The 22,003-nt window shown below is 36.3% G+C and overlaps 1 protein-coding gene across 1 annotated transcript in view; it reads left to right on the forward strand.

The window, feature by feature from the left end:
* DNAAF6 (dynein axonemal assembly factor 6) overlaps positions 1-10,090 on the forward strand; it is a 44,109-nt gene extending 34,019 nt beyond the window's left edge. The window contains exons 7-8 of the mRNA XM_007456710.1: positions 5,137-5,222; positions 9,961-10,090. Coding sequence (XP_007456772.1) covers positions 5,137-5,222; positions 9,961-10,090 — 216 coding nt within the window. The remainder of the gene's footprint in view (positions 1-5,136; positions 5,223-9,960) is intronic.
* Positions 10,091-22,003: the final 11,913 nt, after the last annotated feature.

Raw genomic sequence — 22,003 nt, forward strand, 5'->3', positions numbered from 1 at the left:
ATGGATGATGAATTTGATTAAATGTCTTTTTAAGATTTGTGGAAATCATATGATGTTTTTACTTTTGATCTATTGGTAAATTCAATTTCTTAATATTGAAACATCTTTGCATAAATTCACTTATCCATTTACTCAACAAATATTTATTGAGTACCTATGATGTGCCAGGTACTGTTCTAATATCACTGTACTCACAGAGCATACTTTCTAGTGGGAGAGAGAAATGAACAAAATAAATGCATAAATTTTATTGTACATTGGAAGGTGATTCATGCTGTGAAGGGGAAAAGAGCAAGGGGCAGTGATATGGAATACTAGTGTAGGTAGTGGCTGCAACTTTAAATAGCATGGTCAGGGAAGACCTCACTGAGAAGGCAATATTTGTTCAAAGACCTGAAGGCCTCTCACCTCATCAGGAAGTGAGGCTAGGATGGTGGAAATGTTATGTAAGTGGATATTTAAGTAACCAATATTTAAGATAGCAGTTAATGGTAGAAATATCAGTAGAGAACAAAGAACTATTCTTAGAGAAATTGGGGTGGGAGGTCTGACCCAGGAATTGGTAGATGGTTGCAACAAGGAGGGTAATTGGTGGTATAGTGTGAAAGACACGAGATTTATTTTAAAAAGCTGAAAGGAAGTGGGCAGGCCCGGTGATATAAGGGGATTGAGAGGGAAAAAAAATAGGCACAAATTGAGAAGACTATAAGGGAATCTGTCATCAAGGGAGATCCAGATTTCAGTTAAACTAAGAAAAATTGTGGAGAATATTAAAAGAGGCTTATGAAATAAGGCATGTTGTACTATGTGTTCCAGAAGACCAGATGGGAGGGTTACATGAGTTGGTAAGGGGTAGGAAATGGAAACAAAATAGAAGACCAGATGGTAATTATTAGGTGATAAGGAAGGACTTGGAAATCTGAGGCTCCTGTATTTTGACACATAGAGATAAAAGTATAATGAATTTAGTTCTGGTAGTCTCAAGACAGATAACGGTGGTGAGGCTGTGTTTGGGGATGAGTGTGGGAAACAATAGAAGTATGAAGGTCCTGTAGATGAGTGTTCTTACTCCAGAATGAGCTGAGCTTACTCTTGACTCCTGTGAGAGGAGAGGAGTCATGCTCCATGATCTTATGAAACAGACATGGCCATATAGTACTGGAATGTTTCACCATGGTAACTTTATAGAAAATGTATCCATTAATATTAAAAGATATCTGTTGGTTTTGTGTCCTAGTTTTGGAGAACACATACCTCTATATTTTTATTCTCCAGAGGTAAATACTTATACAATTTCAAAGTAGGGGGATCCATCACCTTTAAATTTTTTCACTTTCCTATAGATTATCATTGTTCCTGAGAGTTTTTATAAAATATTTATTATGGCTGCAATGGAATAAATATCTCACTTGCATTTCCATAGTAAAACAATGGGAAATTAAATCACTGAAGCAATTCAGAATGGGTCCTACCCAAACTTTTTCTGTTAATCAAAGTTTACTAATGTTGTTATGTTTCAAATGGAAACTCATATAGTCTTAATTTCTTTGCTAAAAATCAAGTATGTTGGAGGTAGTTGCTGTATTTCTGTCAAATGAAAATATTTTTACAATATCTAGAACCTGTAAAGTAAGACTATCTTCCAAAGTGACAGGCCAAATTTTTCTGTATATCTTAAGCTTCACTAAAATTTCAGTAGGTAGCATAGACTGGTCAAGTTATATATATAAGGTATGTATCACTTATTCTTTTGTTCTGGCATTCAGGAAATGACAGTTCAGGAGGAAGCCTAAAATGGTTGATCTCCAACGAACACTTGCTGTTTGGCCTTCTCATTTCAATTTTCAAACAACTTAAAATATGATCAAAGACACTCATCAGAGGACCTGAGGAGCCTGTATTAATCACTTATAGATTTTAAGAACCACCTTATCATATAAATTTAGCATAAGAACAAGACAATAAAGAGGAAATTTAAAACCCAAAATGACAATCTCACATTAATGACCCCACCCCAAAGGTTTTGGCATATTAAGCCAGCTCTGTTACAACACATAGAGGAGAATAAATGAATGACAATGAAAAACAATTTGTAAGTAATTTGACCTACATTTACCCATTTCTAGGAAAGCCCCAAAGTGAATTCCTAGAGAGACTAAAGGAGTAGTTTCAACTACTTGCCCGAAGACAAGCTGAACATGGGAAAAAGGGATCTCACAAACTTTAAATTAGTGGACTCTTTTCCGGTTACTTTTTATTCATAAGGCCAGAAGGCATCAGTGTAAATTGAAGTTAGGGTTGGGTATGGTGGTAGCCAGGCTTTGAGATGGCCCGCAATGATTCTCACCTCCTGATATTCATCCCTTTGTGTAGTCCCCTCTCACATCGAATGGGGCTGACCTGTATAACCAATAGGATATTACAGAAATGAAAGTGTATAATTTCTGAGCCTACATTTTTTAAAAAGGCATGGTTTCTCTCTCACACTTTTGGATCATTCACTCTGGGGAGAAGACAGCTGTTGTGTCTGAAGGACACTCAGGGCCCTAAGTCCTTTGGAGAAGTCCATGTGGTGAAGAACAGATGTTGCAGGAAGGGGGACCCCTTCCAGGGCCTGAGAGTGGGCTCTTGTCTAACACTCAGAAATGAATTGTCCAAGGAGACACACGTGCTGAGAAAGCAAGAGACTTTATTGGGGAGGGGCACCTGGGTGGCGAGCAGCAGGGTAACGGAACCCAGGAGAACTGCTCTGCCACATGGCTCTCAGCCTCAGGTTTTATGGTAATGGGGTTAGTTTCCGGGTTGTCTCTGGCCAGTCACTCTGACTCAGGGTCCTTCTTGCTGGTGTGCGCATGGCTCAGCCAAGATGGATTCCAGCGAGGAGGATTCTGGGAGACTGGTAGGACATATGCACTGACGTCTCCTTTTAACCTTTCCCGAATTCTTCGGTTGGTAGTAGCTTGTTAGTTCCGCATTCCTTACCAGGACCTCCTGTTGTAAGATAACTCATGCAAGTGGTTACTGTCGGGCCTGGCCAGGGCGGGTGGTTTTGGTCAGTGGTTCCCCTAACACTGAGCCCTCTTGCCAACAGCCATGTGAGGGAGCCACCTTGGATGCAAATTCTCTAGCCCCAGTAAAGCCTTCAGATGTCTGCAGCTCAGCCAGTATTTTAACCACAACCTCATGATAGACCCCAACTAAGCCAGAACTACCTAGCTAAGCCACTCCTGAATTCCTAACCTATGAAAAATGTGTAAGATAATAAAAGTTTATTGTTGTTTTGAGCCATTAAATTAAGGGGGGAGGAAGTATAATTGGTTTTCGTTATACAACAATAGATAACTAATAAGCAATAATATGTGACAGAACCAGAATTCAAGCCCAAGTTTGACTCCAAAGGTTGAGCTCCCAAAAGGTTGAAAGTTTCCCAATGACATTTTTAGCAATTTTCATTAGTTTACCTATTAAAATAATTTTTCTTTGAAATGAATTCAGTTTGCCTCCTATGTAAAGAGAGGAACATCAATCCCTTTGTTTGGTCAGTGACATACTGTATTTACTAATACTGGGCAAGTTAGGTCTTGGGTACAGTCAGTTCGAAGTCAATAATAACAATGTCTATTTTCCAGGTATTCAATAAAAGTATTTCTGAAGAAGTCTGATTCATGTTTCAGGAGAAGTTTCTCTGTTGACTCTTCATTGAATCTTCTACTTTATGAGATATTAATGTGTATCATTAAGGAACTTAATTTGTTCCTTCTCCTGTCCCTCCTCTGAAACCATTTTAGTACACAATTTTAATTTCCTCAAGAGGAAAAATTAATGAGTTGTTTCTGAATTACCCTTAACTAGAGTTGCAAACAATTTTAAGAACCACTTTGAAGTTCTACCCAAAAGTTGTATCTAAATTTCACTTGTCATAATTTTTTTTTCCTTACTCAAATGTCATTTCAACCCTGGGGAAATAATGTTTTACCTTGAAAGAGATAAACATTTCAAACTAAAGAAACAAATATTTGTACTTCTTAGTCCAGGTGAAATGAGTCATCCTGCAACTAAAGAACATCTCAACCTGACTATCAGATCTGAATGTTATTGAAGTAAGAATAGGTCTTTCTTGTCCAGTAGACTGCTCATTTAATTTGAGGTAGAGCCCCTATAACTACCTCTTTGAGGAATGTTCTATTTCTCTCATTCAAAGCATCTCTAATTAAGAAGATATGAATTTTCAAAATATAAATTAGGAGGTAATTCTTTGTTTAATGAAAATATTAACTAAAGGATATATTTAGATAGTAGGACCTATAGAGCTCTATTTACAAATGTTTGTTTATATACAGATTTAATAAAGTAAAATATAACTCACAGACATGTATTTGTTCACATACTTTCTATCACAAAAACACTATTGCCTATTTTAAGCTTCTTATAAGGAATTCTAATTTTTCCCACTACTTATTTGATATGTATTTCCTTTATAACCTGTTGCTTTTATGCTTGCTATTCCAGCTCTGAACTCACCAGATATCCAATGTTTCAAGTCTTCTAGCTCATAACTGAGATGAGACAGTTTTAAGTGAAATCTTACTAAATCAATAAATAGTCCCATTTTTGTGTAGGGGTCATATTGTTATTTCTCTTTTGTTCTGTTAACAACTATTCTGGACCCCTACATTTCTCCAGGAAATGTGTATGGGATTTTATACCAGGAGACTACAACATGGCATCACCAACCCACACCCAACATGAGAACTAACCACTTTTTATACAAAGTACCCAGTGATAAAAGTAGTTGAAGGTCCCCAACTCTAGCAGGTGCACTAGTATGCACCTTCAAGCAATGAATGTACAGGCATGTAACCAAAGTGTTTCTATAATAGCTTTGGAGGCAGATAGATCTTAGTCAAATTACAGACAGTTGCCTTGGGTCACTCACTAAACTTTTCTGTATCTTGGTTTCTCTATCTGTAAAATGGGGGTAATAATCACTGCTTCTCAAGATTGGTATGAGGAAAGAGCATAGTCTGGCACATAGTCGGCATTAAATAAGTATTACTTCTCATTCCCCTGTATTTTACTGCACTCTTCAAATTAACTGTTCCTCAAGTCAACGGTATTTTTCATTTTCTCTTTCAGATTAAAGTTAAACTGCCAAATACGAACATTTCTGAAATTGAAATCAACATTCAGGAAATGACCCTTGACCTCCGTACTCCTAATAAGTGAGTAAAACTTAGAACTAGAATAATGAATATTATAATATTAATGAATCTTTAGTCAATATCCTTTATAAAAGTGTACGTAATTATTTTGTATCACTCCTAAAGTCTGAAGAAAAGTGAAAAAGTCAATCATTCAGATGTTTGATCTAGGTAATATAAACATATATTTGTAAATACCTAGGTTTTTTCCTACTTTACATGCATACATTTGGATTAGGTTGATACCACCAAGACATAGTCCTTGACATTCAGATGCAGTTTGCTTATCTGTCAGGAAAAATAGCTAGAGGTGAAAATCTCTTAAGTTGTAAGTCTTGCATGTGGCTTTCTGGTACAGTGATGGCATGAAAGAAGCAATCTTTAAGCATATTGGATACTGTGGGGCTCTAAGGTTAAATTTGATTATATTCATCTAAAAATCAACAAAAAGTCTTATTAATTGCTTAAAACAAAAATTCTAACAGCTAATTTATCACTAGATCCTCAAGTTGCATGAATACATTTAAAAATAATGCAGATGATAATGGAATAATTCAATTAAACATTTGATATTTTCAAAATAGTCTTGTTATTATACAAGTTCAAATCATGTTCCCCAAACAAAATGTATACGGTAAAATTCTGATAAAAATGTTTATCTTGAAACCTGGATAAATCAGCCCTGTCTCTCAAAACTAACTCTATAACAAGGGAATCTATAGAACCTGGCAAGTGCTAGATAAAATGTCTAAATATCTCACTGCTTTGTTCACTTTTCATCTGGATGTATAGCAGTGAGCACACTTTGGTTGAGTGCAGTGGTTCTTTGTAACTCATAGACATTTCAAACTGGGTGTGGGGAGCAGTCAGCTCCTAGCACATTCTCTTCCTTCCATTATCAGTACCTACAATTGTCCTTTGTTGATTGTAGGGCTTCAAGAAAATAACAAAATTAGATCTCTGGTACAAAAGACTTCTGTGTGTAAACAACCCAACATAACATGCATAGCTTAACCTTGATTTCTACAGTAGATGCATTTAACCCCAAATGATCTACAGATGAATACATAACAAATATTTTCTCATTACTTAATATAATTTCAAAAATGTATTCACTCAAAAAAATGTCTCATATTATAAAAATTACATTCCTTATTCCTACCATTCACTTCAAGGAGTATTGTAATTTTTTTCAATTACATGTTATACACGCATTTACTCTTCCACACAACCTTTGCAAGGAAAGTTGGTTAAATGAACCGTCAAATTTTTCATGATATTTGTGCACTTGTTAAAAGCACACACATATCTACACACTATGGAGTTAATTTCCATTCCCCTAGCAGTTCTCACTGTCGTTTCCATCCATCTTTAGGCAGCTGCTCTGGCTATGCTGTCATTCCAGATATTTATCAGAGCTCACTAAATGAAAGACTCACACAGAGATATTTTTCCACATAGAATGTAGGCTGCACTAGGTCATTTGGATCTTACAGTACTTATACATTAAATGCTCAGTGCATGAAGGTGCTGTCTCTTAAGAAAAAGATTCATTAATTAAGATAGAAGACAGAAGATAGAATTAAAGTTTTTATCACTTTTCCTAAACACTTGAACATGCTTTGGAGCCATGCTATTACCTGAAATTGTATTATTGGAAATGTGTCTTGTTTTTTAGTTTATTGATATTCACATCTACTTTCTTTAGTTTCTAACTTTGACACCTGTAACACTATGCTTACCGGCGCCAAGAAAGATAAGAGCGGACATTCTGTTAATGTATCTATAAGGCAAAACAAGTGAATTTATTTTAACTGAATTGACTAGTAATATCAGTCTATTGATAGTCAATTGCATTAAAATTATAAATAAAACAGAATTTTAGCATTGTAGATCAAAAAGGAATAAAACAGCTTGCTGAATTCTCCATTTTTTACAACTTTGTTTTGGTATGTAGATTCCCAACATGGAGTAGATAGAAAGGAAGAAAGATAGGGGAAATTGTATAATGTCTCAGAATCTCCTGACTTTATCTTCATATGGGGTTTCATTAGTTTTTAAGATGAATTCTAAGAATATCATAAATGAATTGCTTGAATGTGATAATAAAAACACACTCTGAAGACAAATATGAGTTAATTTTTGGTTGTGTGTTGCTTTAGATTATCTCACCTTTGCTGTGCTCCTTTGATTTATTGCATTGGCCAAAAAGTTATTTCGGGTTTTCCGTACGTCTTCCGAGAAAACTCGAACGAACTTTTTGGCCAACCCAGTAGATTGAGAGTTGACTGATATTCAAAGACGTAAACACCTAAAAAAATGTTTTCTAAATGGAATAGTGAACTGCAGCTCAGTAGCTATTTCTGCACTTTCTTTGAAAATAGTTATGTCTCCAATAGGAAACATTAAAAAGGCCATGTCCTTTTTTATCCCAGATATGTAAATCAAATAATTTATTAACTACATAAAATAAAAAGTGCATTATGTGAACATGCACAGAACAAGGTTGTCCTTTATTTAAATCTCTTGCAAGAAACATCAACTTGGGGCTTCCCTGGTGGCGCAGTGGTTGAGAGTCCGCCTGCTGATGCAGGGGACACAGGTTCGTGCCCCGGTCCGGGAAGATCCCACATGCCACGGAGTGGCTGGGCCTGTGAGGCATGGCCGCTGAGCCTGTGCGTCCAGAGCCTGTGCTCCGCAATGGGAGAGGCCACAACAGTGAGAGGCCCGCATACCGCAAAAAAAAAAAAAAAGGAAACATCAACTTGAATTCTCTAAAATAAATGTAAACATGTAAGTCTATAGAGTTCACTGTACAGATAATTTTGGGGTTTTCTTTCATATATTATTGTTTGCATCTAAATAATTTCTAATGAAAATTAACACTGGATAAACATTTGATCAGTGACTAAACTGTAGCTTCTTAAAAGGCAAATATCTTTTCAAAGTAGAGGCAGAGGGATTGGGTTTAAATGTTCATTCATATTTTATTATAGTACTAATTTATACCAGTTATTCAAATATCATTTTGTGGTGACCTGTTTGCTTTTCATTCGTTTATTCATTCAGTCAACAAACATTTATGAAGTCTGCTAGACACTGGGGGGACACCGAAATAAAATACTGTCGTGTTCTTCAATGAATTGTATATGATTAAGTATTAGTAGAATTTTATATTGTTTAAAATATAACTCTCACTTCAGATATCACACAGTATTTTCCTTCTTCTAAGAGCCTAAATAAGTTGCACAGTTTCTACTCAAAATTTTAGTATGGGAAGCTGTACTACTAAGGACTAGACAAAAATGCAGGGATAGATGGATCATTCCAATGGCCACTGTCTCTTTTGAATTTATTTCTCTCTGGATAGAGAAGTGCACATTATCATTGGAACTCCTTCAACTGATTTTTTTAGTTGTCTTTTAGTGCAATGAAGCTACCACCACTGAGCTTTGCTTTCTTTTAAAAGTGAATATACTATCATTTGTAGAATAAGGGATAAAGCAAATCTAACTCTAGTACAACCTATATTGTAAACAACTTTAAAAAGATGGACTCTCGGGAATTCCCTGGTGGTCCAGTGGTTAGGAATTTGTGCTTTTACTGCCGTGGGCCCAGGTTCGATCCTTGGTCAGGGAATTAAGATCCTGCAAGCTGGGCAGCATGGCCAAAAAAAAAAAAAAAAAAAGGACTCTAAATGGTTTTTGCACCCATTTTTTTTTTGAGATGCCAAATATTACAGGGTATATTAAGAAACATCGCGATTTCATTACTTCAAGTGGAGAGAGTTGTTTCTCCTACCCCAAATATCTGGAATGGAACAAGAGTAACAGAAAATTCCTCCTATAGGTTCCAGAGATGTGTGATAAATACTTTTAATGAGCCCAGTTTCCTGAACTTAGGTCTTTGCAAATGAGCAAAGAAGCAATTGATTTTCAAGGGCTTTGTTTTCAAATACTAGTTCTTTGTACAAGTATTCAATAAGTACCCCTAAAAATTACCACATTTCCTATACTGATTTGGATCTTATACCTTCTAAAAGAGCTTTTCTGTCCACTTTTTATAGAGATACTCAAGCCTTCTCTACTGAGAATGTGAGATAACAAGTGTTTCATGTATTTAATTTTCTTCAGATACCAGCATGTGCCGACACTATGCATAATTCAGATTCATACCACTATGACAGAATTATGGATGTCTCATCCCAGCCATGCATCTAAAGCATACAGTTATCCAGCAGCTGAGCCATAAACTGCAAACTACACTCAGCAATCTCTCACAGGAAATGTTTGCCAATGTATAGTAGAAAGAACAGAAGCAGGCAGAGAAAAGCACTTTCATTGATCTGGTATTGAAATCATTCCAGGCCTGAATTTCAATAACTACACTTAATGTAGTAATAGAGACTCAGTTGTGTTAGCAGAATTATTTAGAACCATTCCAATTTTCAGGTTTCTATCAGGCAGCCACATTCCATCTACACATAAGTATGACTGGCAATAGATCTATCCAGCCAACTTAAAGTTGCAATGGTTCTATTTCTATGCCAATAAACATAGCCTGAGACTATGTGTATATAATGCAAAATGAGGTCAATTCAGAAAAAAAGAGGGGTGGTCAAAACCACTGGTTGGATTCTTAAGGCCAAAAAAATGGTATACTAAATAGTTTTTTGGTTCCTAACATTGTGGTGATATATATTGCTTCCCATTGTCTTGATATCACTGATTCTAGGTTTTTATTTTGTTTTGTTTTTTAGGAAGCTGTTGGTAACCCTTCCCCATCCTGTGGAATGCAGCAATGCCAAAGCTTTCTATATCGCTGAAACTGAGACTCTCGAGGTCACCATGACTATGAAACGAGAGTTGGATTTTATTAATTTCTTCTGAAACAACATGAATAAGGAGGAAAAGTGGTAAAATACCACTGATAAAAAATTTTAAAAACTTTGAAAAAATTGGTTAATGTTTTCTATCTTCTCTTTATTATTCTGACATATTTCAGGCAGGGCCTAAATTCAATTCTAATGCTATTCTCATCATTTACAGTCATTTCTATTAATCTAGTAGGAAATGCTGTTTTCTCATACTAATAAGCTATTCCATTTTTATAGTGATAGCTGGATAGAATTTACAGGCTAACCAATTAGATTACTACATGGTCAGCTAAATAACTGAAATATGACCATGAAATTGATGGTCCACTTATTTCAGTAGTTTGAAGAACTTAAGCCAATTGATTATACCATGATACAATCAGGTGCATAGCAATTGGTCATTACTGTCACCAGAAAAGTTTATTTAGTTTCCTTTTTGTTGATTTAATCAAATGATTTCGAGTGTTCTCTGTTTAGGCTCTCACTATTGTTCTGGAGTATACAAATAACAGTTTGATGTGCCATACTAACAACATGTTTACTTGAATAAGAAATACTCTTGAGCACACAGTGTTGTTTGGCTTCCTCGGTCCTGTTCTCAGTGTTTGGATCTACTTAAGTTAAAAATATTTTCCTTTTGTGCACTAATAATTATTAACAATGCCTTTATGAATACTGTGTTTATATTAATTGAATTTCTTGGCATTTAAAGGGAATATAAAGAAAAGTGTGGCGCATTTACAAATCGTGTTCTCTCTCATTTCGTATATTTATTCGTAATTGGACATACTTATGTTATGAATTTGTACCCTGCCTCTTCTGTACTGTATTGCATAAGTTTACTTTAGAATTATTTATGAATAACTTGACTTGGTCTCACACCTCACTGTAGAACTCTGGAGTTACCTGGGAGTAAATTTTGAAAAGAGATAAACAGCAGAAACATGTGAACTATTAAGGGACTAAATACTCAAGCAGATATTGTCTAGGTTTAATTATGCAGATAACTATGAAGCATCTAGTTTATGACTAGATCAAATAGAAGGAAAAGACTGAGATTTTGGAAAAAGTGGTTATGTTAAAACACCAAGCTCTTGTAGAGAATTTGACTTTGAAATTAACCACCATGACTTTCTTCTGAGGGTGGGATTAACTGAAAAGAAGTTAGTGTCTGTGGATTTAAGTCCATGGTGTCGCAGAATTAAGAGTGTCCTACTTTGCTTTCTTAACATCTTTTTAAAAGGCTGTATTTTAAGAATTTAAGATCATACCCTAAGCTTTAACCTCTGGAGTAAGCCTAAGCAGTAGCCAATATTTTTCTTTTCTAGAGAGCAACAGTGAGTCAGTGGAAAATGTATCTCTTCTTTCGATGTAGTGGCCCTAATTACAAAGACCATTATTACTCAAGCTGACTGAATGTGTACAAGTTGTCCCTGGAAGAGAAGATAGAGCATATCCAGGGCAACTTGAATTGGGCTTTGGTTATGTTGTACTGTATCAATTATATAATGAAACAGAGCTTCAGGACAATGAAATGTGATCCAGTAATTTATACCCATCTTCAAATCATCCTACTTCACTGTCCTTGGCCTCAGAAGTAACAACTTTGTTGTCGTTGCTGTTTTGTTTTTAAGCTAATTCACAGGACTTTTCTCTCTTTAAAGGGGAATAGTCCATTAAAGCAAATGTAGAAAAAGAGAATACAAAAGGAAGTTAAAACCATGATTGTGGCATATTACTAGCCTTCTCCTTCATGAACTTCTTTACCTCCCTTTTTGGTTTTATAATCTCTAGTTGCGATTGTGAAGATTTAGTCATTCATTCATGCACTCATTAATGCATTCTTTCAACAAATATCCACTGAGCATTTACCACATGCCTGGCACTAAGTTATGTGCTGGGCATATAACAATGAGCAAACCGGATGTGGTCCTTGTCCTCATGGAGCAAGTAGTTTAGCAAGGGAGACCAACAATAACCAAGTAAACACATATTTTCAAGTTTATTATTGGTATGAAGGAAAACAATGCGTGCTTTGAGAATATCAGAGAAACCAAACCTAGTCTGGGGACGGAGGTCAGAAAAGGCTCCCCTAAGGACTTCATACTCAGCTGAAACATGGAGAATAACTAAGATTTAGCCAGGCAAAGAGAGTATTGAGGGAAGGAGGGTGGTAGGGCTTCTAAGTGCAAGGAATAGCAAATGTGAAGACCCAGGATGGAAAGAACCTGGAGCGTAGAGTTCAAGGAAATTAAAGCCTGTGTGGTTGAAGTAGAATGAATCTGGCAAGTGTGACTGGAGGTAAGGTTGGAAATTTAGGCTGGAGCAATGTCAGATAGAACCTTACAGGCTAAGGTTAGGAACTTGAATTTTATTCTAAGTTCTTTGGAGAAGAGGATGTATTTGGAGGCAAGAATGAAAATGAGGAGACCACTTAGGAGGCTATTGCAATAGCCTAGGCAAGTTATTATTCTACACTTCATCCTAAGTAAAATTCATTTGATTTTTTTCTAATTAGAAAAAAAGTACATGCTTACATGATCCAAGTAGGAAACTTTAACAATACAGAAAAGCTCTTTAAAAATAAAGCACCCACCTCCTAGAGAAATGGAAATAAAAACAAAAAGAAACAAATGGGACCTAATGAAACTTAAAACTTTTGCACAGCAAAGGAAACCATAAACAAGACCAAAAGACAACCCTCAGAATGGGAGAAAATATTTGCAAATGAAGCAACTGACAAAGGATTAATCTCCAAAATATACAAGCGGCTCATGCAGCTCAACATCAAAAAAACAAACAACCCAGTCCAAAAAATGGGCAGAAGACCTAAACAGACATTTCTCCAAAGAAGATATACAGATTGCCAACAAACACATGAAAGAATGCTCAACATCATTAATCATTAGAGAAATGCAAATCAAAGCTACAATGAGGTATCATCTCACACCAGTCAGAATGGCCATCATCAGAAAATCTAGAAACAATAAATGCTGGAGAGGGTGTGGAGAAAAGGGAACCCTCTTGCACTGTTGGTGGGAATGTAAATTGGTTCAGCCACTATGGAGAACAGTATGGAGGTTCCTTAAAAAACTAAAAATAGAACTACCATATGACCCAGCAATCCCACTACTGAGCATATACCCTGAGCAAACCATAATTCAAAAAGAGTCATGTACCAAAATGTTCATTGCAGCTCTATTTACAATAGCCAGGAAATGGAAACAACCTAAGTGTCCATCATTGGATGAATGGATAAAGAAGATGTGGCACATATATACAATGGAATATTACTCAGCCATAAAAAGAAACAAAATTGAGTTATTTGTAGTGAGGTGGATGGACCTAGAGTCTGTCATACAGAGTGAAGTAAGTCAGAAAGAGAAAAACAAATACCGTATGCTAACACATATATATGGAATCTAAGAAAAAAAAATGGTCATGAAGAACCTAGGGGTAAGACAGGAATAAAGACACAGACATACTGGAGAATGGACTTCAGGATATGGGGAAGGGGAAGGGTAAGCTGGGACAAAGTGAGAGAGTGGCATGGACATATATACACTACCAAACGTAAAATAGCTAGCTAGTGGGAAGCAGCTGCATAGCACAGGGAGATCAGCTCGGTGCTTTGTGACCACCTAGAGGGGTGGGATAGGGAGGGTGGGAGGGAGGGAGATGGAAGAGGGAAGAGATATGAGAACATATATATATGTATAACTTACTCACTTTGTTATACAGCAGGAACTAACACACCATTGTGAAGCAATTATTCTCCAATAAAGATGTTAAAAGAAAAAACAGATTTAACTACAGGAAAAAAATAAAGCAAAATTTAAAATCACCTGTAACCCAACAAACCATAAATAACCACTCTTAACCATTTTTAGTACCTCTTTCCAACTTTTTCTTTCAATGCCTAAGACAGATACCAGTTTTCCCCCAAATATGATGATAACACACTGGCTTTAAAACCTACTTTCTTTTAATTTCCAAGTATATTCTTTTTTTATTATCTTTTTGTTTCTGGGAATTCTAATTGTATTGCATTGTGATAAAAAAGTGTGATAAGTGAATGATCCATGCGTATTTTTAAAGAATGAGTATTCTGTAATTATTGGGCACAGAATTCTATCTATATATATCAACTTAAGTTTTTTAAATTTAATTTTATTGGAGTATAGTTTATTTACAATGTTGTGTTTCAACTCGTTTTTCTTTTTTAAACTGTGTTGTTCAGATCTTCTACATTCTTGTTGATTTTTGGCCTGCTTTCTGTATCAACATGAAGAGGTGTATTATCGATAAAATTTACCAGTGATGATAGATTTGTTCATTATCTCCTTGTAGTTCTGTCAGTTTTTGCTTTATGTATTTTAAGGCAATATATTTAGCTGCAGACAGACTTAAAATTGTTCTGTCTTCCTGGTGGATTATTCCTTTTATCAATATTCTGTGACACTCTTTATCCCTAATAATGTTTTTTGCTTTAAAGTATGTTTTACTTTACATCAACATAGCTACATCCACTTTGATTAGTATTTGCCTGGCATATCTTTTTCCATCACTTTCTATGCTTTTATGTTTTAGGTATGACTTTTATGAACAGAATTTAGATAAATTTTGGATTTTTAAATGCAACAAAGATTCTTACATGTTTTCATCCAGTTACATTTATTGTGATGAATGATACACTTGGATTTATTTATATCACCTTATATGGGATTTCTGTCTTATTCTGCTTTTTTCTAAGCTTTTTTTCTCCTTTCTTGCTTTTTTTTTTTCTATTAGTCAGTTTTCAAAATTCTCTTTTCCTCCTGCTGATTTGGAAGTTATATATACTTTTTTTTTTTTTTTTACCTCAAATGTCTAAAGTTTCTCAGTAGTTCTACCCGCCTTAACACGATTCAAAGACATAGAAAGTTTTAGCTAAACTATGCCTCTCCAACTTTGTTTTCATACCCCCAAATTATTCATCATCTTCATTATTGTTTTCTTATGACCGATGCTATTTAGATCTACCCACATGTCTACCAGTTCTTTGCTCACCATTCCTTTTTCCATGTTAGTGCTTCCTTTCTGAAGTGCATACTTTAGCATTTCTTTCAGCGACAGTCTGTGAGTTCTTGATTCTCTCAGTTCATTCCGAGAAATGTTTTTATTGCCCTCACTCTTGAATAATAATTTAGCTGGGCTTAGAAATCTAGGTTGACAGATATTTTCCTTCATGACTTTGAAGATATTATTTGCCTGTGTTCTGGACTATATTTCATAATTTAAAAGTCTGCTGTCTATCTCATTGTTGTTCCTTTGGAGGTAATCTATCTTTTCTCTCTGGTAGTTTTAAAGATTCTTCTCTTTGTTTCAGGTGTTCTGCAGTTTGATTATAATGTGTCTGCATATAGATTTAATTTTATTTACTTTATTTGGCACTTGTTCTTAAATCTTTCATCGGTCCTGGAAAATCCTCTGCCATTATGTACTCAAGTATTTCCTTTCTCCCATTCTCGCTATTTTCCTTCTAGAGCTCCTCTTAGATTAAGGTTGGACCTTTCTTTTTTTTTCTTTTTTTTTGATGTAGATCATTTTAAAAGTCTTTATTGAATTTGTTACAGTGTTGCTTCTGTTTTATGTTTTGGTTTTTTGGCCGCGAGGTGTGTGGGATCTTAGCTCCCCAACCTGGGATCGAACCCACACCCCCTGCATTGGAAGGTGAAGTCCCAACCACTGGACTGCCAGGGAAGTCTATCCTCCATGTTTTTCAGCCTCTCAGACATATTTTCCACCTCTATTTTTCCTTAATATTGGATAATTTTCTCAAATCTATTATCCCCTAGCTCAATGATTCTCAGGATTCTAATCTTGCTGGTGATTGTGTCCACTGACTCTCACTCATGGTAGATCATTTAATCTTGTGGGTTTTTTTCACTTTTATTTTTGAATTTTAGAATTTTATTTATTTATTTTTATACAGCAGATTCTCACTAGTTATCCATTTTATACATATTAGTGCATACATGTCAATACCAGTCTCCCAGTTCATCACACCACCACCACCACCCCACTTTCCCCCCTTGGTGTCCATACGTTCATTCTCTAAATCTTGTAGGTCTTTTAAAATTGAAATATCATCTTTAATTGGGCTTTAAAAACATTCTGCGAAAAATTCTTACAGTCTGTGTTGTGGGAGCAGCCCTTCAAAGCAGTTTTACCTTTGCTTCTTCCAAGAGCCTCAGTGTACAGGTTCCTTGGTCATGCAGGTAGGATAAATTAAAACCCAAAGCTCACATGAGTTCCAGACCTGTGCTTTAAATTCTCAGAGGAAATTTTTTCTTCTATCTTTGATTTAGTCAGTCAGATAAACTTCCTTGTTTCCCTATGCCAAAGATGCAGATTTTTTTCTACTCCAAACTTTTATACAGAGTACAGCCCTTCCAGGGGACCTGTATGATGAGACCCTTGGGCCCCAGACCTCATCTCCTGTCCCTGTGGTTCTTAAAAGTTGAAACTCCCTTCCCTGCTTGATTTTAAAGACTTAATGTGCAAAAAAAAAATTTAATTTCATTAATAATGTTTTATATAGACTACATATTAAAATGACATTTTGACATATTGGGTTGAATAAAATTTATTATTATAACTAAAAAAACCCCAAAAAACTAAAAAACAAAACAAAACAAAACCTCCCTTCCCAGGGTAACCACAACTCCCACTCACAAGATTACAACTCTGATTTTCCATTTCCTCTTCATTTCTGGCGTCTGAGAGTTTTCCTTGATTTCTTGTGAACTTAGTTATGCAATTTAAAAAATGTTTGTATATTTTTATCTTGTACTCATAGAGGTCTGTTATCAAAAGGGTTTTTCAGTTAGTTTAATTGGCCATGGCCAGTCAGCTTTCTTAATTGAGCAAAATATTTTTAATATCTCCCCATGTTAATATTCTTCAACACAACTGTTGTAGATTGAATTTCCCAGAAATCAGACTCCAACTCGGCAAAAGCATATTAGAGAGTGCTCTTGAGATCAACACCTGTTAAAGGAAGGAAAGGAAACAATATTGGACAAAGAGAGATGTTGGGCTGCAAAACAGTCACAGGGCCTCAGCAGACCACATAGGGAGTGCTGAATCTGGAATAATCTCCCAGAATTGTCCTCAGTTGGAACAAGGAGGCTGAACCTTTATATTCCAGCATTGACTGGTCATTGAATGCAAACTGCACCTTGGAAGAGAGTGTTAACCTTGGGATAGGTCACTCTCTTGGGCTGAGTTCCCAGAAAAGGCTGACAGCTGAGGACAATCTGCCAGCAGCTCTGCTAGCTGCTGGAGGAATAAGGCCTTCTGTCTTGAAGCAGGATCTGTATGCACATAATAGTGTCCACTACAATGATTTTTAATGGTTTCAGAATATCCCATCACATGTATATAATATAATTTACTGATTCTAAATATCAAATAATAATGGATTGGCTATTTCTAATTTTTCCTATATCAATAATACTGATATTAGCATTATTATACATTCTCTTTGTTTACATCTCATACTTTTTTCCTTACGTTAAATTCCTAAAAGTGAAATTATTAAGATATACACATTTTAAAATATTTTTATAAGTTTAGCCAACTTGCCTATCAAAATGCTTATACTAGTGTATACTTCCCCCAACAATATATGAGTACCCATTTCTCTACACTCGAAGAAATCCTGAAAGTCATCATGCCTTTTCATCATTTCCAATTTAATAAGGAAAAATAGCATCATGTCATTTTGACAAATCCCCTTCTTCGACATTGTTTTGTGTTGGTTTCCACCTATTGATAGTGATGCTATCAGCTAGGGATGCCTGCGGCTCTTACCTGGGCCTATGCTACCTGTGAGGTGCCCCCATAGACAGTTCCCCAACTGGCCCTTGTGGTTCTTATTACGATTGCAAGACCCACTTCTGCAACAACCATCAGGAACTTTGAGAAAACGAGATATGTTACTTACATATTCTGGACAGTACACAGCATGTCCGAGGGCCACACGGAGAGGTCACAGGTAAAAAGATATTGTGTGGACCTGGGGTTCTGCTTTTATTGGGTTCAAGTGTGAAGTGTCCAAGGTTTCCCTTGATTCACCCTTTATTGGTGAATTTAAAACATAAGAGCAGGAATTAAATCACAGGAAGGGAAAAGTAATGGGTCAGTTATCTAGGTCACCCAGGGCTTTCTAAAAGGGGAACTTCACAGGCAGGGTGGCCTGGCTCTGTATCTACTTGTGCAACTGGCAGTGTGTTTATTGAAGACAGATGTCTTTGAAATGGATGCCTCAAAAATCAAAAGCTTAATGTCAGGTGCTTATATTACAATCAAAAAAGCTAATTGTTGGGCATTTACACTATGGACATACTAGTGAAGTTAAACAATTTTTCATACATTTATTAGCCTCTTACGTTCTTGTTTTGAGGACTGTTTATTCTTTTGATCATTTTTCTATAAGAATATTTAACTTTTCCTTATTGATTTGTCAAATTTGGTTATTTGTAATATATTTTACAAATATTTCCCCGAGAATGTTCTTTACCTTTTAATTTTGTTTATAATATTTTTGATAGGAATTTTTTATTGTTATGTAGTATATTTGTAGAAAGATTATCCACTTTTTTAAAAATTTATTTTTGGCTGCGTTGGGTCTTCATTGCTGCTCTCAGGCTTTTTCTAGTTGCGTCAGTGGGGGCTACTCTTCCTTGTGGTGCGCGGGCTTCTCATTGTGGTGGCTTCTCGTGTTGTGGAGCACGGTCTCTAGGCACGCGGGCTTCAGTAGTTGTGGCATGTGGGCTCAGTAGTTGTAGCTTGCAGGCTCTAGAGCATAGGCTCAGTAGTTGTGGTGCATGGGCTTAGTTGCTCTGTGGCATGTGAGATCTTCCCAGACCAGGGCTTGAACCCATGTCCACTGCATTGACAGGCAGATTCTTAACCACTGCACCACCAGGGAAGTCCCTTCACTTATTTTTATTTTGGTGGTTTTAAGGCTTCATCTTCTACTTTTAAACTGTATCCATCTGGAATTTATTTTAGAACAATTAATTTTTAGTCTCCTAATACTAGATTTGAGCATTATAAAATACATTTAAAACATTCACTGTCACACTCTGGCTTCTCCCATTTAATTTTACCATGAAATCATCCATAAATTATGCTGTGAGAAGAGCAGTTGATGATTTGTAATATATTACAAAGTAACAGAATTTGAGTGCAATGCACTTTTAGTCAACTATTCTGACAAGATAATTTTGCAATGCTTCTATTTGACTTTAAAATACATTCACATATGTATGAATAGGTCTTACACTGATTTTATGCTAGTACAAATTTAAGAAGCTTCATTATGAACACCCAACTAGAGAGGTGCTGGAAAGCAACCTTTTTTCCTCTTCCTGCCTATCTGTTTATTGTTTTGTTTGTTTCATACTCCATGCAGTAAAGGACAGTATCACCCTTCTTCCTAAGCAGTGTTTTTATCTAAATGTATTGTCTAAATATTCCCACATTCAGGAGTGGTAAGGAGGAGGGGGGAGTTGAACAGATAGGTAGTAAGGGCAAAGGTAATTTTTTTGTTTACAACATTTAACTTATAGATTACTCTGAGTACAGGGAAAGGCAAGGCCAAGGTTAACATGGAATCTTTATGCAAATAAGAAAAAGCTGCCCTGCCTCACGCATTGACAAAAAGGCCCCCCCCAAAAGCACCCTCCACGAAAAGACCAGTAACAAAAAGGCACACTCCCCAGAAGCCAATTAGGAGGAGGCACTATGCAGTGCCTATCCTGAATTTTCGGCTCAACTTGTTCCCTTTTACTCAACGCCTTTGGCCTTAGACAACTTCAGGCAGTCCTTCTTTCTCTGCATCCTCCATTTTTTTCCTCGCTGCACTATAGACTTTTAAAACTCAGTTGAGGAATATGAATAAAGTCTATAGTTCAGTTAATATTATTGTACCAATGCTAGTTTTTCGGCTTTGATAATTGTACTGTGGTAACACAAGATAGTTACATTAGGGGAAGGTAGGTAAACTATGAAAACTCTACACAATTTCTGATGCTTCTTGTGAGTCTAAAACTATTTCAAAATAAAAAGTTTGTTTAAAAAATTCAGTAGGGGCTTCCCTGGTGGCGCAGTGGTTGAGCGTCCGCCTGTCGGTGCAAGGGACACGGGTTCATGCCCCGGTCCGGAAAGATCCCACATGCCACGGAGCGGCTGAGCCCGTGAGCCATGGCCGCTGAGGCTGTGCGTCCCGAGCCTGTGCTCCGCAATGGGAGAGGCCACAACAGTGAGAGGCCCGCGTACCGAGAAAAAAAAAAAAAAAGTCAGTAAACGAGAAAATCAGCTGCAAAATTATATTCAGATCATCACTGCTCTTTCTGCCTTTGCAGCTTGGGACTTTATTTTTTTGCCATTTTCACCTGTGGAGTGTTGCAAGTTTTGGTGAATATACTCCACCAAGCAGGGAATCTGTCTGCAGATGACAGCTGGTTTTATTTCACAAATACAACCTGTTCAACATAAAGACATAAAGAAACAATGAGCTCACTCTCAATTCCAGTAACGTTGGTAAGTGAACTTCTTTGCTAAACATTGTAGAGGTGGTGTATAGAAGTATACAATCAAAAAATCTACAGTTTAGTTTGGAAAATATGAGTAGCATGTGATACAAAAGCAATATATATATGTTATATTGCAGGATGTTAGCAAAAATGGTAGTGTAAGGACCACCGAAAATCCTCTTCTCCATAAAAGCAATGAGAAAACTAGCAAAAATTCTTAAGAATTAACTGAGAACTCTAGAAATTAACAAAAAGTTTGCAACAATCCAGGGAATGTTTAAGGAAAATAGCTGAATCTGAGGAAAAATAGCAAGATTTGTGGCATTTTAATTTACCGTATTCCCACCTCCACCTTCTCCCTGATTCCACAGTAACTCTGAAAATCAATGGGCCACAATCATGGTGAAAACAAGCAGCCTGGAAACCACTGGAGGGAGCAAAATGAGATTGGAGATTGTAATGGTTAATTCTGTGTCTCAACATGACTGGATCGCAAAGTGTCCAGATATTTGGCTAATCATTATTTCTGAGTATGTCTGTGAGGGTATTTCTGGATGAAATTAGCATTTTGAACCTGTGGACTCAGTAAAGCAGTTTGCCCTCCCCAGCGTGAGTGGCATCATCCAATACATTAAGGGCCTAAATAAACAAAAAATTGAAGGAAGGAAGAATTCGGCACTTCCTGCCTGATTGCTTGAGCTGGAACATCAATCTTTTCTTGTCCCTTGTGTACCTGTGGTTCTCAGGCCTTCAGACCCAGACTGGAATTTACACCATTGGTTCTCCTGGTTCTCAAGCCTTAGGACTCAGACTGAAATATACCACTGGCTTTCCTGGATCTCCAGATTGCAGATGGCAGATCATGGGATTTCTCAGCCTCCATAACCGTGTGAGCCAATTCCTTATAATAAATCTACATCTCTATCTATATACACATATATATATATCTTATTGGTTCTGTTTCTCTAGAGCACCCTAACTAATGCAGAGCTCCTTTAAAGTTCCATGCATTACTCTGATACCTAAATAAGACAAATACATCACAGGAAAACTACAGACTGATATTCTTTATGAATATAGATGTAAAAGTTCTCAACAAAATAGTAGCAAACTAAATCTAGCAACATATCAAAAGGATCATACACCATGACTGAGTGGGATTTATCTGAGGAATGGAAGGTTGGTTCAACATATGAAAATCAATTGATGTAAAGAGTCAGGTACCACAATGTTCATTGCAGCTCTATTTACAATAGCCAGGACATGGAAGCAACCTAAGTGTCCATCAAGAGATGAATGGATAAAGAAGATGTGGCACATATATACAATGGAATATTACT

This window comes from Lipotes vexillifer, unplaced genomic scaffold (genome assembly GCF_000442215.2).
Source record: "Lipotes vexillifer unplaced genomic scaffold, Lipotes_vexillifer_v1.1 scaffold1728, whole genome shotgun sequence".
Taxonomy (NCBI): Eukaryota; Metazoa; Chordata; class Mammalia; order Artiodactyla; family Lipotidae; genus Lipotes; species Lipotes vexillifer.